The 16,197-nt window shown below is 39.0% G+C and overlaps 1 protein-coding gene across 8 annotated transcripts in view; it reads right to left on the bottom strand.

Annotated features, from left to right (window-relative positions):
* Positions 1-8,368: 8,368 nt before the first annotated feature.
* The window catches only part of ARB2A (ARB2 cotranscriptional regulator A), a 405,509-nt gene continuing 397,680 nt past the window's right edge, over positions 8,369-16,197 (bottom strand). For 4 of the 8 annotated variants that reach the window (XM_078067067.1, XM_036094066.2, XM_036094060.2 and 1 more), the window contains one exon: positions 8,369-11,398. In XM_078067067.1, the coding sequence (XP_077923193.1) occupies positions 11,378-11,398 (21 nt within the window). In that variant the 3' untranslated portion in view covers positions 8,369-11,377. The remainder of the gene's footprint in view (positions 11,399-16,197) is intronic. The other 4 variants (XM_036094063.2, XM_036094058.2, XM_036094068.2 and 1 more) reach the window with 1 other exon arrangement.

Genomic DNA, 16,197 nt, shown 5'->3' with positions numbered 1-16,197 from the left:
GAGTCCGAAGTCCTTCCCTACCACCTCCCCGCATTCAAATGCTCATCCTGCAGATTTTAACCGATATTGTCATGTTGAAGTTTGGTAGTTATTGTTTACATTTCTCCCTTCCCCAAGGGGTCTTGGCAAGTGTTTAAGAGATTATTGATTTCCAAGAAACCAAATAAAGATGGCTGTTCTTTTATAACATATGAAATACACACTTTTCTTTAACTAAATAGGCAGTGTGTATTTGACATTGACAAATGGACAGGAGACAAGAAAACTTATTTTAAAAGATTCTGAAAGGGAAAAAATGAACAAGACAGCAGCAGTCCTACAGAAGAGGAGGATTGGAATTAAGGGAAAAGCTTGGAGAAAAGCGGGGGGATGGCTATCTGTGCTGTAAGATAGTTTAAAGTTTCATCGGACACATACAGGTGGTAAGCAAACATCGTTGAAGAAGCTTCTTTTAGGGGGACCTAATCATAGCAGTTTTTATTTATTTATTGTTAAAATGAGCTTCCTCTACTTCTTTTCTCCACATTTTTCTCTGGCATTGTGGTACTGAAATATCCACCCAGGTTTGGGAGTTTCTGATTTACTTAGAATCAGTACCCAGAAAAGCCATTCTGAAACTGTGTCAAGAATACATTAAAAAAAAAAAAAGTAATAAATACCTGATAGAGATCTTAACTATCCCTTCTCCCAAGTCAAAAGGGAAATACCCAGTGAAGGAAGGAAATTTCCAAAAACCCAGATTGAGAGAACAAATGGTAGGCACCCCGGAGTTCAGTGTTATATATCCCACCCCAGATCTCCACAACTTCCCTGCACCAACAAAGGAAAGCCCCATGTCCTTCCCTGCACCTGATCTCTTTTCTTGCTCCTGAACATTAGGAAGGTGAGAATGAAATATTTCATTTATCCAAAGATGGAAGCTCAGTTTATGGAATGAGCTCCCCCAAAATATACCAGCCAAAGACACGCAAACATTATGGAGATATTTCGCTTGAGGGTTCAGATCTAGAATCTGCAAGTCTCCTGGTCACTATTATTCAACAAGTCCCCTTTGCTACCCTGCACACTTCAGCTGGGAAACTTTGTCAGCCCAAGTTCTCCCCAGTTTTGTAGGAGGGTGGCACCCGCAGTTTAAATAGCTCACAGCATGGTCAAGTTTCTCTAGTAGCACAGACTTATCTTAGTATGTGGGCAAAACGACTCTTGAGACCGCAAGAAAGACCAAACTATAAGGGAAAATTATCTTTCGAGAGAACTCAGCAGTGATTTTGCACACTAAAAAAAGGGGAGAAAACTTTGTGTAAGCAGCGCTGTGTGAGAAAACAGTCTAAATTGTTAACCTGTGAAATATTTAATAAAATATTTGTATGTTTTAAGGGATAGAAAAATAGAGTGTTTTGAAGCTAAATTGCTACTATACTGAGGGATTCAAGGAAATTTTTCACTGTAATAGGATGCCAAATAGAGAATAATTTTATGTTGGAATGTATTGTAATCCGTGTTACTCTGCAAAAGCAATTTTGAAAGCGGTTTATAGAGGCTACTTTATGGGGGGGGACCACTTAAAATACAAGGGTTCTCTCCTTTTTTCTTTGTTGGCCCTTTCTGGTAAAGTATGGATTAAGTTGGTTTGAAAGTATATTTGTACAATCAATATTTAATAGAAGTTTGCTTTTGACCGTCTCACCTGCTTTAACTGTATTATTTTCCTCCTCAAAGTCGGTTCAAGAGAGTAGATGACTAGAATGGGGTTCCAGTGGGAGGGAAGAGATTTTACTCAAAGCCCAGCATGTGTGGCGAGTTTCAATAAAACAAGGTGCAATTTGAAATCTTTAAAAACTAGTTTTGTCTTAGGAGTGGTGACTTAAGTGTTGCTAGGGAGATCATGCAAGGAAAAAGACGCCACACGGAAGTGATTTTCAGTTCTTGTACTTTGCTTAACGCGACAGTAAAAAAAAGAAAGAAAGCAAGAAAGCAAGCAAGCAAGCAAGCAAGCAAGCCAAACAGGTTGACACGCGGACATTTGGAGCTTGGAGTTGAGGTCTGCAAGTAGGAGAAGAGGTAGTGGTGGGTACTGAGCCAGACGCGCCCCCTTTTTAGTGCTGTCAAATAAGTTGCTGTCAGGCTCTTTAGCGCGCCGAGGGCCGGGCGCCCCGCTGCACAGCCACCTCCCCCGGGGCGGTAATTAACCAGTACCTGGGCGCACACGACCGATCCGACAGCATCAGCCACAGGCAGAGCCGTGGGGACCAAGGGCCCGGTGGGTCTGGATGTACATTTCTTGGAACACAGATCTCTCGTGTCTGAGATCACCAGCCCCGGGAGAATGTGCTCATAGTACAGAGCTCTTAAACTGGAGCCTGTATGGTGCTGGCCCGCTAAAAGGTGGTGGTGAAAAGTTAGGCAAAGAATAGTTGTGGGGGTGAGACTTCTACCACCAAAATGACTGAGAGTGGCGCTGCTTTCATCATAAAGTAGATGCAAATTCGGGGAGCAGGGAAATGGTGTGTCAACTCTGGGGCACTCTGATTAACACTGGGCATGGAGCAAGCAAGATTCTCCACCCACAAACTGTATACTTTTTAAACTCATTGTCGCTTTGGGCTCAGATCCTAAGATTTCAAGAGCCAGTTTCCTACGGTGAGGGAGTGGTCGGAGAGAGGAATCAGGCGAGGGCCGGAACTTCGGGGTTCTGGCGGAGGGGAGAGGGAAGGGGGCGGGGGGGGGGGGGGAGGGGGCTGGGCGCTGTCCATGGTGCTAGGAAGAAAACGGCTTCTCTTCGCTGTACCCAAACCAAGATCAGGTGTAAAAAGGGGAAGATAAACCAACAACTCATGCGGCAGGGGATTTTTTAATTTCCGCGAATGTGAAAAATACGCATGTGGCTGTATAATTTAAACAGTACTCTAGGAGTGCTCTGCTCTATCTCCCAGTCTGTACTGTTTAGTCAGACAGCAGCGTTAACTGGTCATTATAGGACGGTTTTCTCCTTAAAATGTTCCACATTTCAAAGTACTGTAATCATCAATTTTTGACATACAAAGTAAAGAGGAAGGCGGGAAGAAAAAGGGTGATTTGAGACTTTAAACGTATCCAAAGACACTTAGCTATTTTCAGATTTGATAGGATATAGAAGCAGAGTATGACTTAGCCTGTTAGATAACATGGATGTATTAAGAAAGTATTAACACTATATTGATCCAATTTCATTTTAATAATTCTCCCAATTCTACGCTGGCCAAATGCTGCAGTTATATTTTCGTTAGCAAGAATAACAAGAGCGATTTACCTATTGTGGTGTATGTGTGTGTGTGTGTGTGTGTGTAAATTCGAAATGGTTAAGATTTCATTCTAAGTTCTAAAATGGTACTCTAACAACTGCATGCTCAAAACAAATTTGATTTCTTAAAAGACAGGTGGCCAGGAAGAAAGTAGGATGCAGATAGAAATTATTTCAAAATGGGGATAAAGAACTAAATGGAAACATAACCTACCTAGTAGGTGAATCACACTTTTGTAAAACACACACACACACACACACACACACAACTTTAAAAATATATACTGTTACACCGGTGTATAAAAGACATTTTTTTTTTTAAACAAAAGTGTGTATATCTATATATCTACAAATATATGAAATTACATAACAAAATTTCAGGTAAACTATTACCTATGCTTGGCCAAATGAGAAATATGAAAAACAGGAAAAAATTTATCTTAATTGTGTTAATCATGAAAATCTTACTTAGCCTCGGCAACTTGAATCCATGTGACAATGAAGAAGGAAAAGGACAAAAATTCAAACAGCTGACACAATGATCAGCAGCAACTGACAGCATCTCATTTGATATTTGATATCAAGCACTAGATCAATATTTGTGAGATCAATGCAATTTTAATGGTTTTTCTTTCGAAACTGTATGAAAGCCAAATCGTGACACTCTGTGCTAGGGTTATTTTTAGAGCTGGTTATTCCAGGGGATGATATTAAGTAATTTACTGAGGCAAGGAAAAGAAAAAAAAAAAAAAAAAACAACTAAAAAACAAAAAACAAAACCACCACAACAAACCATCAATATTTCTTCAGCTGATAAATCCTGGTTATCTAAGTACCTAGAGAAGGTGTGAACATTTATTGGAAAAAAAGCCATTTATTTAATTATGGTTAAGAAAAACAAAGAAGAAAATAAGCCTTTGGAAAATTATTGGAGTTACATGAAGATGAACTGGATCAGAAATACCTTTTTCACTCACAATGGGATTAGGTGGTAACTTGAGCAAAAATAAATGAAAATGATAAAAAGAAAAAATCTAGGCCTTTCAGCTACACAATCCCTGCATGTGTGGAATTCAGTGGGAACTAACAGATTTTTCTGTGTCCCAGGCAGAGTAGAAAACTGAGAGCCCTATCTGAAACTCATACACAGCAAGGTTCCTACAAAGGTCAAAAAGGGGGGGGGGGAAGTAATTAGGTATATGATATTGTCTTTTATTTTCCTTTGAAGAGTTTATACCTTAAAAAATAAAATGCAAATTAATCTAACTCAGAGGCATGTAGGTCCTTAATCTATAAATCTTTAAACAGTAATCTAGGAGGGTTCTACGCTTTATTTTTCAGTCTTTACTTGCTTAGACAGCAGCGTTAACCCATGTGCCTACCAACTCATTTTGTTTGATAAAAATGCTAAACTTTATTTATTTGTTTTCACAGATTCAATTTTGAGGAATTTTCACCTAGAGGAATCCAAGACCTTCACCAAACAGCAATTTCTGGGGAGGCAGATGATGGGGGTGGTGCAGAGGGAGTATAAGCAGGTGAACATTTCAGTAAGACAGTAAGAAGGTGAGATGTGGTGATTGTGGATAGTGTTCCTGATAAGAAGATGTTTAAATTTTCAGACTAAAAGAGAAAATGTCATTCATTTGTAATTCAACTTTGATTAAAAACTTGGGAGAAGTTATTCACTTGAAATAATAGGAATATTTTAAGAAATTTCTAATGCCTGACCTAAAGATCTCTCATCTTTGTTCAAGATAAAGAATAAAATACTTTAAAACTATGCAATTCTTAAACTTTTTTCCTCAATGTCTCTTTTTTCCTAATGTTTTTCTTGATGGCAGTAAATTGCCTAATAATGAAACTGTTAATATATTATTGCAAACAGATCACTTCAAATAAAAGTACTGCATTATATGCTTTTAATAGTGAAATTCATACCTAAGTCCTTTTTCAGGAGGATTAAATAATGCACCGGGTATATTCCTTAAGTGCCTAGGTAAAGACATATTTTCCAGGATTTTAATAACTCCGTAACAGTCACTGTCTGTATGTGTCTCTATGCTCTATTGTATTTCAAGTCTGGCAGATTGCCTACAAACTAGACACCAACAGTTTAAATCAATTTTTCTTTAATGAAATAAAGCCAACCTTACAAATACACATTACATACAAACAGAATTTACAGACGCAAATGACCTTGAGGCATTTAAAAATATTACAGTGCCTTGAAGAATTTGAACATAAATTTATTTAGAAGAAAATAAGTTTACAAACAATCCTGGTGACCAACATATATTGAGTCCCTACTATGTAACAGGCACTGCAAAGACATACACATACTATATATAATGTTTATTTCTGGTGGGATGGGTATATGTACCCCATGGATGGGTGTGTATATGTACATGTGTGTATGTGTACACACACACATATATGCATATATACATATTTTTCTATTAGGTCTTTAAAAAAAACCCCTGAGTTATCTCAAAGAAGGAAATCAACTTTATGGTCAATTGTAGTTAATTCAGACTTCATTTTGACTCATCATAATTTGACCAATAATTTTTTCCTCATAGCATGGACAGTACTTAGAATTTAAAAGTTTAGTGTTCCAAAAATGCTGCTCTTCTTAAGCCACTTTGAAGTAATGCTAGTGAGTCTAAGATCCAGATCTACATGTTAATCTCTAGTTTTGCCTTCAAACAGAATTCAGTTACAAAGAACTTGGAAAGATTTTGAATCTATTCAGAAGAGGAAAACTCTTTAATTTTCTGAGGAGTAAAAACTCCCCAAGAAACTTCATATAGCTTCTTAGATTTTGCTTAGCATACGTGATAAAACATTGATTGTTGCAGTTTGGTGACCCATGAAATTTGGGGGTTAGTTTTCTCTTCAGACCAGAGCATATAATTATGCAAATAAAGAGCTGTCACTGATCTAGTGAAATACTCACAAACACATGCACTCTGAAATTGGACAGAAAAGTGAAAATGGTTGGTGATGTGATGGTGCCATGGTTTGTTTTCCTGCCAAGTTTCTATCCAAGTTCATTATTCAAATTGTAAACTTTAAAAAGAGACATATCATTCTTGGGGTGTTGGTTGTCTTTTCATTTCAGATTCTTTGTATTGGTACTGCAGGCTGGTTACAAAGTACAGTTCAACATTATCTTACCTATGACAGTCTCCCATATTACTCTATGTAATGGCCAAGGAAGAAAAACTGAATAATCTAGAAAGAAAGATGCAGGGCCTCCCTGGATTTCTTTCTAGAAACATGTTTCATCTCTGTTTAAATAGAACTCAACCCAACAATACAAAGAATATAGTGAAATGTTGTTCACAAATCTCAAGGCAAAGGGCCGGGAAAAGTTGCCTGGAAGGCCTCATAGATTAAGTCAAATTTCCATTTTCAACTTTTTACATTGAAGGGGAAAAGACTGGTCTCTGCATGGTATCCACTTAATGGTCAAACTTTCAGGACGACTTTCTCCTATCTAGCAATTAAAGCCCACTATATAATATTTGGTGACTTTAACCTTTATGGTTCATTTACAATTACCACTCTCTAAAACCTTTGTGCTAAGAATTAACAAGAGTTCTTCAATCTAGCCATGCTCTTTGGCATCGAGGTCTCCCAATTCCAAAGTTACCACTGCACAGGCTGTTGCATAATTTTAGATGTCATGGAGAGTCCCACTGATGAAATCTGAGAAGGCTCATGTCAGACCACTGACTGCTAAAGACATCACTACATGAAAGATCAGTGGTGTGAAACTTTAAAAACATTGATCCAAATGAATCAATTAAATCAACATTCATCCCTCCTAAGTGTGAGGTTTAAAACTATCATTGTTGCTTTTTTTTTTTTTTTTTACTCTACATAGATTTTGAGATAAACGTTGGAATGCTTTGATGGCTACTTCTATTCTCGAATCTCCGTTAATCGACTTTGTGCTATTTCCTTCTTTTCAACATCTTCCACTTGGTGTACATTCTTTACTTTTAGTACAGTGCATGACAGTTGCAATGCTTTAAATCTAAAACCGCCTAACAAAGCTGACGCTTTAGGTAGGGTAGCTTTAAGCTCTGTGAAGTGTTGATTAAAAACCCTTTCCCAGACTCAAACTGATCTTTTTGGAGATTAATAGAATATTAGATAAAAGGAAGACGAACAATTCAAGAGACTCCCACTCAGTCACTCTATACAAGGAAGGAAGGAAGGAAAGTATTCAATTTTTGAAAGGGAGTACCTCCTGGAGTCTTTTATTTTATATTATTACAGCTCCTAATAAGTAATCATAAAATAACCACCACTATTATCCTTTTTTTTTTTTTGCCACCCATATTTCAAAGATGAGAATGTCTCACATTTATTTAAAGACATTTTCCCCTATAGAGGTATGGGGAAAGTTTTTGAGAAATTTTTAGACTTTCTGTAATAGTAATCTTTCTTAAATGAATCAGGATCACAGGAGCCTGTCAGTTTACAGTTATAAACTATGATTGTAACAGGAGACACACATGTGTTTGGATTGGGACTCCAGATAATCCAGAGAAACATGTGAAAAAATTTAACTTATTAGCCCTGATAATATAGTTAACATATTTTGTCACCCAAACTCTCTCAAAGGAGTTACAGGTTTTAAAGGAGGAAAAGCAGTAAAATAAATGTAAACAGGATATTTTCAGATTAGATGTAAACATCAAGGACCTAGATAGGGACTTGGGAGCAATGTAATGTCACCAGATTCCTTCTGGAAAACACATTTCTTTACAGTATATTAAAGTGTACTTTATAAAATCATAGCTTAACAATGGGTTCAAATTTCTTTGTAGCTAAGGATATTTTAGATATTAAAAACAAACACCTTAAAAAAATACTGGCTTTGTGAAAGGTCCAAGCCAAATAGTAAGTAATCAAGTGAAGTTAGGGTGTTACCTTACAGCAACAGTAATAGTAATAAAAGCAGCTATACGGTTTAAAATATTGATGAAAGCTGTTCCATCATTCAAGTTTCTGCTTTTATTAACCTCTGTACACGAATAAATGAACTTCTGAGCAAGAATAATACGCCGCTGCTTGTTGGGAAAATTGTTTTTATTTTAAAATGATAAACAGAAATATATATGAAACTCCTGTGCTTTACTTTTTTTTCCTTTTTGTATAAACAATAATGCAATCCAGGTTGAAGCACAAGGCAGAAACTTAAGAAAACAATTATTACAAATAGATTTTCTCCCCCCTTCAAATATCCATGAAAACTTTTAACGGCTGCATGGTTAGATACCTTTATAAAGTTCTAGAGCCAGTATCTCGCTTTTAAATTTTAACAGGACTATTCTGAATCTCAGATTTATCAACTCCTTCCTTCCCATTCCATTTGCTCTAAGAACTGAGTATATAATTTTTAAAAAAGTCTACATCCTAACTTTAAGCCACTACTCTCCTAAAAACCTGTCTAAAGAAACCAAGATGGGAAGAAGATCAGAGCAGAAATACTGTTAACACTTGTCACCTCCAAGCAGGCGGGCTACTACCAACTGATCGTTGTTACTCCAGGAAAATTGAGGTGGATGATATTACTACATTTATACCAACAGACACATAATCAACAGGTTAAAAAAAAATCCTACATTACAAGGAATCTTATCACTTATCAGTTGGAGGTCTCGGATGGTTTGCCTAGCTCTCTCCGGGTTGCTGCAGCTCAGATCCACAAGTAGAAATTACATTTGCACAACTTAAGTTTGCAAATAGCTCTCTATAGATGGTTAAACAAGGCTAACAACCCAGTAGTTTTAAAGTATTAAAGGCAATTAAACAGTGATTCACTCTAGTTGCAAGTAAAGGTTTTCAAAAAGAGAAGTGAGAAAACCGAAGAGAAGGAATAGGAGTGATTTGGTGTCTAAGCTGAGCACATTTACTTTGCTCTAATTCAGGTGCATAAGCTTCAGAAATTTAGCACTGCACAAGTGCTGATTAAAAAAAAACACACACACACAAAATTAGTTTTCCTGTGAATACTTTCATATAGTCAAAACACCACACAATTTATAACACTCTGAAAAATATGTTCAATCCACATCAATTTTCAGATCCTCTCAAAGGAAGGTCCCATTATTGCATACAGTTCACCATTACTTCTAAAACAGAAAAGATTGCAGACCAACATGCTTGACATTGTTGGGGTTACACATATTAAGTTATCCAGGCGTGGATAAAATGACGTTTTGATTTTTTCCTGTGTTGTTTCTGCTAAAATAATATCAAAAGATACGTACATATGACCACTGAAAAAAGATCACTTTAATTTGCCATCATTAAAACTATAAGAACGAATTATTGTACTTACATACCAAACACAGATATTATCAGTTTTAAAACTTGCTGAAATCGGTTCATAATATAAAAACATTTCATCCATGAGGTGGTTATTTTAAATTATTTTTCTGAGGAGTCAGACAGTTCTAAGTCATTTTGGGTACATTTTATCACGTCCTCAAATAAGGCAGGCATGTTGTTGCATATACTTTAAAAAAGGATGAAAAAATATTAAATTCAGACCATCATCTGCTAGAAACAGAATCTTTACTAGGTAATTAAATTCAAGTAATTAAAAATTGATAATGTTAAGATTTAATATTTGAATTTAAAAGTCAGCAAAATCTTAACTTATTTTACCTCTTGTATTTCACAGTGTTGGCCAGATATTAGCTGGATTAAAGTAATTGTTGAAACCGTAGGGCAAAACCCTACAGAGGAAGTGGACTACTAAAAATTATGCCAATGTATTGAGAGGAGAAAATCTTTCACACCAGGTCTTTCTTTCCCTTTCTTTTGGAACAGAAACCTAGAAGAATCATTTTAGCTCCACTTAAGCCTTTCAGAAGGAAAAGGTAGAACAGCACACAGGTTCATTTTCCTGATGACAATAAATACTATCCCTAACAAGGTCTAACTCCATGAAAGCTCAGAATAGATCATGCTAGTTAGGATTATTATCAACAACAACAACAACAAACTTTCTGCACATTAGGATTTTAAAAGCAAAACAAGTGTGTGATCTAAATTACAATGCCACTCAATACACATTATACATTTAAAAAGTAAAGTCAATTCTAATGATAAAGTTGGAAATTCCATTGAAAACGGGACCTTTCACAACTTAAAAGATTTGCTCATCATTACGTTTTGGTTTAAACAATCTTCCGAAATTCGAGACTTGTGTAAAATCTCGTACTCAAAATGGCAAGGATTTTCAGCGGTAATGTGTCATCGGTACTTTATAGATTTTTACGCAAAGTTTTTCTTCTGGTTTCGAATCGAAAATAGATTGTTAGAGAACAATTTGCACTCCCAAGACGACATAGCACATCACGGCATTCACGTTCTGAATTTAAAAATTTGGCTTTTCTGGGGAGGTTGGGGGGGAACTTCCTTTAAAAAAAAAAAATGCGTAAGAGGCTCTTAGGGGAAAACCTACCTAAAATGAAGTTTGAAATCTAGAATAAAAGTTTGCTTCTGTTCGGAGGAATAACCTGGACATGACTGAGGGGGGCCGGGGGCCGGGGCCAGAGGCGGCTGCGCTGCAGCGGGCGGTAGGACCGCGCAGACGCCGCTCGCCCCGCAGCGCCGGCGCGGGCTCCGTCAGGGCAATTAGAGGCGCGCCGGCCGCGCCGAGCAGGGCGCTGTCAGCCTTAATCTGCGCGCTGACGGGCAGCGCGAAGCCCGAGCTCAGCCCGCAGGAAGCACGACCAGTGAACCCCTATTGCTTTGACAGTTGCACTCATCTAGAAATAATGCAAAACGCTATTTAGATGTATATATCACGACCCTGTGCTCTAGGAAGAAAACAATCTAATGAGGGGCTGGGAGTCTGCTCGCCGACAAGCAGTTAGGAGACGTGTGGATGCATGCTCGAGTGTGGTGCCTTGGCTTCCCCTCCCCCGTCTCGCTCGTTCTCCTCTTACAGCTCTTCGTGCTTTATTCTGTGGGAGCGCCGCGTCAGAGCCGGCTTGAGGGAACTGGTCTTTGCCTCAGAGGCTTCGGTAAAGAATTTGAAAATAGACGGGAAGCTCTTCCAGGAAGTTAGCTCGTGACGGTCGGTGCCTGCAAAAAAACACAGATTCGGTTACGAGGTGGCCTCGCTCGGTGCCAAGGCACAGGCCGCCCGTCTTCCGCCCCTGGAGCCCGAGCCCCGCCCTCGGAGCCCGCGTCCTCCGCGTTCGGCCCGCGCTCGGGCGCCCGCTCCCCCGCCGGCGCGCGTCTCCAGGCCCCGGGCGCGGCCTCTCCAGGCCACACCTGTGCCCGAGGGTTCACTCTGCTCCCAGGGCCGAGGGCTGTCCACGTCCGCTCACCGCGCATCTCTGCCGGCGGCGCCCGGGGCGGCCGTCCGGAGACCTCCGCCGCCTCCCGCCCGAGCTCCCTTCCCGCCCCTGACGCGAGGACGCGGCTGGGACGCCCCCCGCGGCTTGCCCGAGGCGCGGCCAGGCGGCCCCGGGGCCTCAGCCCCTCCGGGCCAATCGAGGCGCTCGGAGGGAAGGGCCACTCCCTCTCCCGCCTCGAAACCACCCACTTCCCCCGGCTCCGCGCGCGCGCGGGGATTGGTTTCCCCTGCGCGCGGAATCCGGCTTCTTCAGCCACCCCGGAGCACCCACGTTTCTCGCTTCCCAAGAGAATAAAACAAATCGGATTTTTCTTGCCTCTCTCGGAAGCTGTGCTGTTAGACATCATTTGTCCCCGCGAGGTCACCGCGACCAAATTATATGGGATGCTTCATGAAGGTTCAGATTAAAAAAGAGACTGTGCCCAGAAGTGTCCTAGGAGGCTACATTTTTAAAGATTTTAGGGGACAGTTTTAGAAAAGCTAAAAAAAGTGTTTCAAAGCAGTGACTACAAAAAGAGCATTTAGGCCTATTTTGTCAGGAGGAATTGAACTTAGAAAATACAGGTTTAGTTTGTCACTTTACAGGGTTATTTTATTTTACTACAGCTTCTTTCTGTGGCTGAATTTGATACTGATGTACAGTTTTTCAAGTCAAACCTCCCTTCAGTTTAACACAGGCAAAAAAAATAACAGTGATGTAGTCATAAGAACAGAGGAGGATATTAATCGCTTTCGACTCCTTGTGATAACATACCATTTTACCAGTCTCTTCATAACAATTTTTTAATTAAAAAATAAAAATAATAACGAAGACTCTGCCATAGAAATAATGAGTGAATAGCTTTGAAACAGCTGAAATCTTTTCCTAGATCACTCAATTATGCAGAGAGATACTGCCTGGAAGTCTTGGGATTCAGGGCCTCTGTCTGATACTTTAACATTGTTAATGATAATTCTTTAGTCTGTAATAGTAGGTCATTGCTATGGTTACTCTACAATGGTGCAACACTTTGCTTTCCCCTTCAGCTATTCGCTGAGACCTGGTAACCACATTTGTTGCCTAGCAACAGTTTTGTGACAGTATCACAATCTGGGAGTTACAACAATAAGGATGCTATGGCTGCAGTCGACCAGAGAGCAGAAAGCTACAGTCTGTGCATGGGACTTAGATGTGGGAGCTGGCCCTACTAGAGAACCCCTCTCTTTACAGGTGCCCTCACAAGGATGCTCTCTATCCTCTTCTCTGCAATTTGGCCTTATGAACCTGCATTGGAAACTATGATCCAGTACTGAAGTCATATCCTTGAGAAATATCCTCCAACACTACCGTATTCAGATTAAAAAAATGAGGTCATTTCTTTATCAGCTTACTCATTTTGGGCAAATTTCAATGTTACTCAATGGGAGAGAGAGAGGAGTGTAGTTTTATCCTGGCAAATTCTAAAGTGCCTTGACTTGATTTTGACAAGTCTTCATAGAATTCTGGGGAATAAAAAAATTATATACATGCCTGCCCGCATCAATAGGTGTGCAAACTTTCAAGTTCTTTAAAATATATGTAACATCCAGGTATTTGTTATTATTTTTCCACTGATTTATTCATATGACAATCTTAAAGAATTCTTTTGAATTTGGAGGCATTTATATTCTCCAAACCCAAGTAAGCAGTTCTAGATAGGCTCAGACAAACCTACTTTGGGTATATTTGAAAGGGGCCCAGTTTCTGGATAGGTTTATGAAATTCCTGTTCCTATGTCTATGGTGCTTGCAAATCTAGTTTCATTTCAATAATAACTAACTGCACTTATGATAAGATACTTTAAATTTTTTTTTAAAGATTTTATTTATTTAATAGAGAGCGAGCAAGAGAGAAACAGCGTGAGAGGGGAGAGGGTCAGAGGGAGAAGCAGGCTCCCCGCTGAGCCAGGAGCCCTATGTGGGGCTCGATCCCAGGACTCCGGGATCATGACCTGAGCCGAAGGCAGTCGCTTAACCAACTAAGCCACCCAGGTGCCCCATAAGATACTTTAAAATCAATTGTATTTCTTCCTTTTGAAAGACTATTCTCAGATGCATACTACATGGCAACACCCATCCCCAAAAACAATAAGAAAAGAAAGAAAGAAAAAAAAAAAGGTGTTAATTGTCTTCTTTTCCTTCTCATTTCCCATGCTTCCAGACTCATTTGGCATCTCCTCCATAGTGATCACACTTACACTTACTAGTGTTACCAAGGCTATGATCAATTTGTAAGCTTTCTCAGGGAATTCTTCTCATAATTCCTCCCACCTCTTGAAAACCAATTCAATCTAGGAATCTAGGGGGACCTAAGGAGTCAATGGTCTGAAGCAATTTTAACTCCTTTATTTTTTCTTTCCTGGTGACAATCTTTCTGAAGGATGAACAAATTTCCCTGGTGATAAAATCACTACAAAGGCTTTTTAGTTTTAGCTTATGATTACTCTCTGCTTGATTAGTCCTGGGCTGAAAAGACCAAAGTCCCTGAGATAACTGAGTACCCGCACTGGCTCTCAACATTCACCCCTGCAATTTAAGAGTATAAATAATGAGAATGTGTGCTCTGTCAGAGGAAGGGAAACTGCTGGGAGTAAAGGTAATAAGCAAAGTGCGTTAGAAACTGAATTATAGAGAACTGAGTGGGGTGGGAGAATTCTCCCTAAACTAAGGAGTAGTAAAGTGAATATTTTATACAAAAATCGCTTTCTTTTCAAAAATTTTCAAAGTAGGTTTTTAATAATTTTATTAAAATAGCATTTGGAAGTTAGGTAATTGCATATCCACCTGGGGCTGCATATATACATTTCAAGAACATGTCTGGAGACCATTTTTGAAAAGTCAGAGCCAAAGTTCAATGAAAAAATTTACAAATTAATATGAATATCTACCCATAGCAAAGCTTAGAGAATGGAAACTTTTGAGAGCAGCTTTCTAGTAGTTAAAAAATACACCACTTTAGGAAAAATTATTCCATCAGGACAGAAACACTAGACCATTAACACTATCTATTCATAAAATGATATAAAAGTGGAAAATATAGGCCAATAAAAAAAGCAGCCATATATTGAGAAACTGTAATGTGTAGGTATATGGAAAATCATTTCAAAATAACATAACCATGTTATTTGAAGGATATAAACATGATTCCTAGTTTTTCCTCTAGCACAACTTTACCCAAATCAAAAGCTCCTCTTTTTAGGGACTATGAACTTGTTTCCACTTTTCAGACCCCTAATCTAGAGAGGTTCCCACAGTATAGGGAGTAAAGGGTTTCCCATATTAAATACCCGCCATGTTCACAGGGAAAGATTTTTGTATCTTCTTGGATTGGCAGGTTTGTTCTTTCTGGATAATTCACCTTTGGGGCAAATTCAGTTTCCTACTCCATAGAATCAATTCAGTATGAAAATAAAAAGTACAGGGTCTCATTACAAAAAAGTGTCTTTGTTCAGTCTCAATAGTGATTCTAAACGGGCATGGTAGTGGCCCCTGGGGCATTCTGGAAATTTGTAGGGATATTTTTGGTGGTCAAGATGATTGGTAAGAACTATTGGCATTTAGAGGAAGAAGGCCAGGGAACCTGGAAATCCTGCAATTTGCAGGGCAGGAGAGCACAACGAAGAATTGTTTTGCATCCCACATGGTTTTCTTTCTTTCCTTCTTTTCTTTCTTGCCTTCTTTTCTTTCTTTCTTTTCTTCCTTCCTTCCTTCCTTCCTTCCTCCCTCCCTCCCTCCCTCCCTTTCTTTCTTTTTCTTTCTTTTTTCCTTTTCTTTCTTTCCTTCTTTCTTTCCTTCCTTCCTTCCTTCCAAGAATTTATTTATTTGAGAGCACATGAACATGGTGGGGAGGGGCACAAGGAGAGGGAGAAGCTGACTCCCCACTGAACAGGGAGCTCCACACGGGGCTCGATCCCAGGACCCTGGAATCATGACCTGAGCCAAAGGAAGATGCTTAACTGACTGAGCCATGTAGCCCCCCTCCCCCACAGCCCACCATGGTTTTCAAATGTTCCACCAGCTATTCATGTCGTTGAAAACCCTGTTTATAATTATATGGGCTTAGAATGTAGATGTGTTTAACCAATACTCTCAAAGTACTTTTGGCATCATTTTAACATATACAGAATTTTCTAGGAATCCGACACCATGTAAATTGAAGGGATTTTGTACTTTATGTTGTTCAGAATATTAATAAGCAAGAGTGGTTTATATAATTTCCAAGAGTGATTTACCATATGAGAAAAATCTCATCACTGATGGCATCACTGCCCATGAAACTTGAGTCACTGATAAGCACACCCACATTAGCCTGCATTTGTAGCTGTTGAATCCACGATGATTTTATGTACAGAACTAAGTATCTGACTACTGTATTATGCCTTCTTATGTAGATTTTCTAGAGCACTTAAAGTATTGATATGCATATTATTTTTTATTATGAGCTACTTTTCTTTTATTCCTTCTATGTGTTAACTAGAGCATTATAATAATTTAGCTATCTTAA

The sequence above is a fragment of the Halichoerus grypus genome, chromosome 2 (genome assembly GCF_964656455.1).
Source record: "Halichoerus grypus chromosome 2, mHalGry1.hap1.1, whole genome shotgun sequence".
NCBI classification, from domain to species: Eukaryota; Metazoa; Chordata; class Mammalia; order Carnivora; family Phocidae; genus Halichoerus; species Halichoerus grypus.
This window is presented reverse-complemented; position numbering and strand designations above follow the sequence as displayed.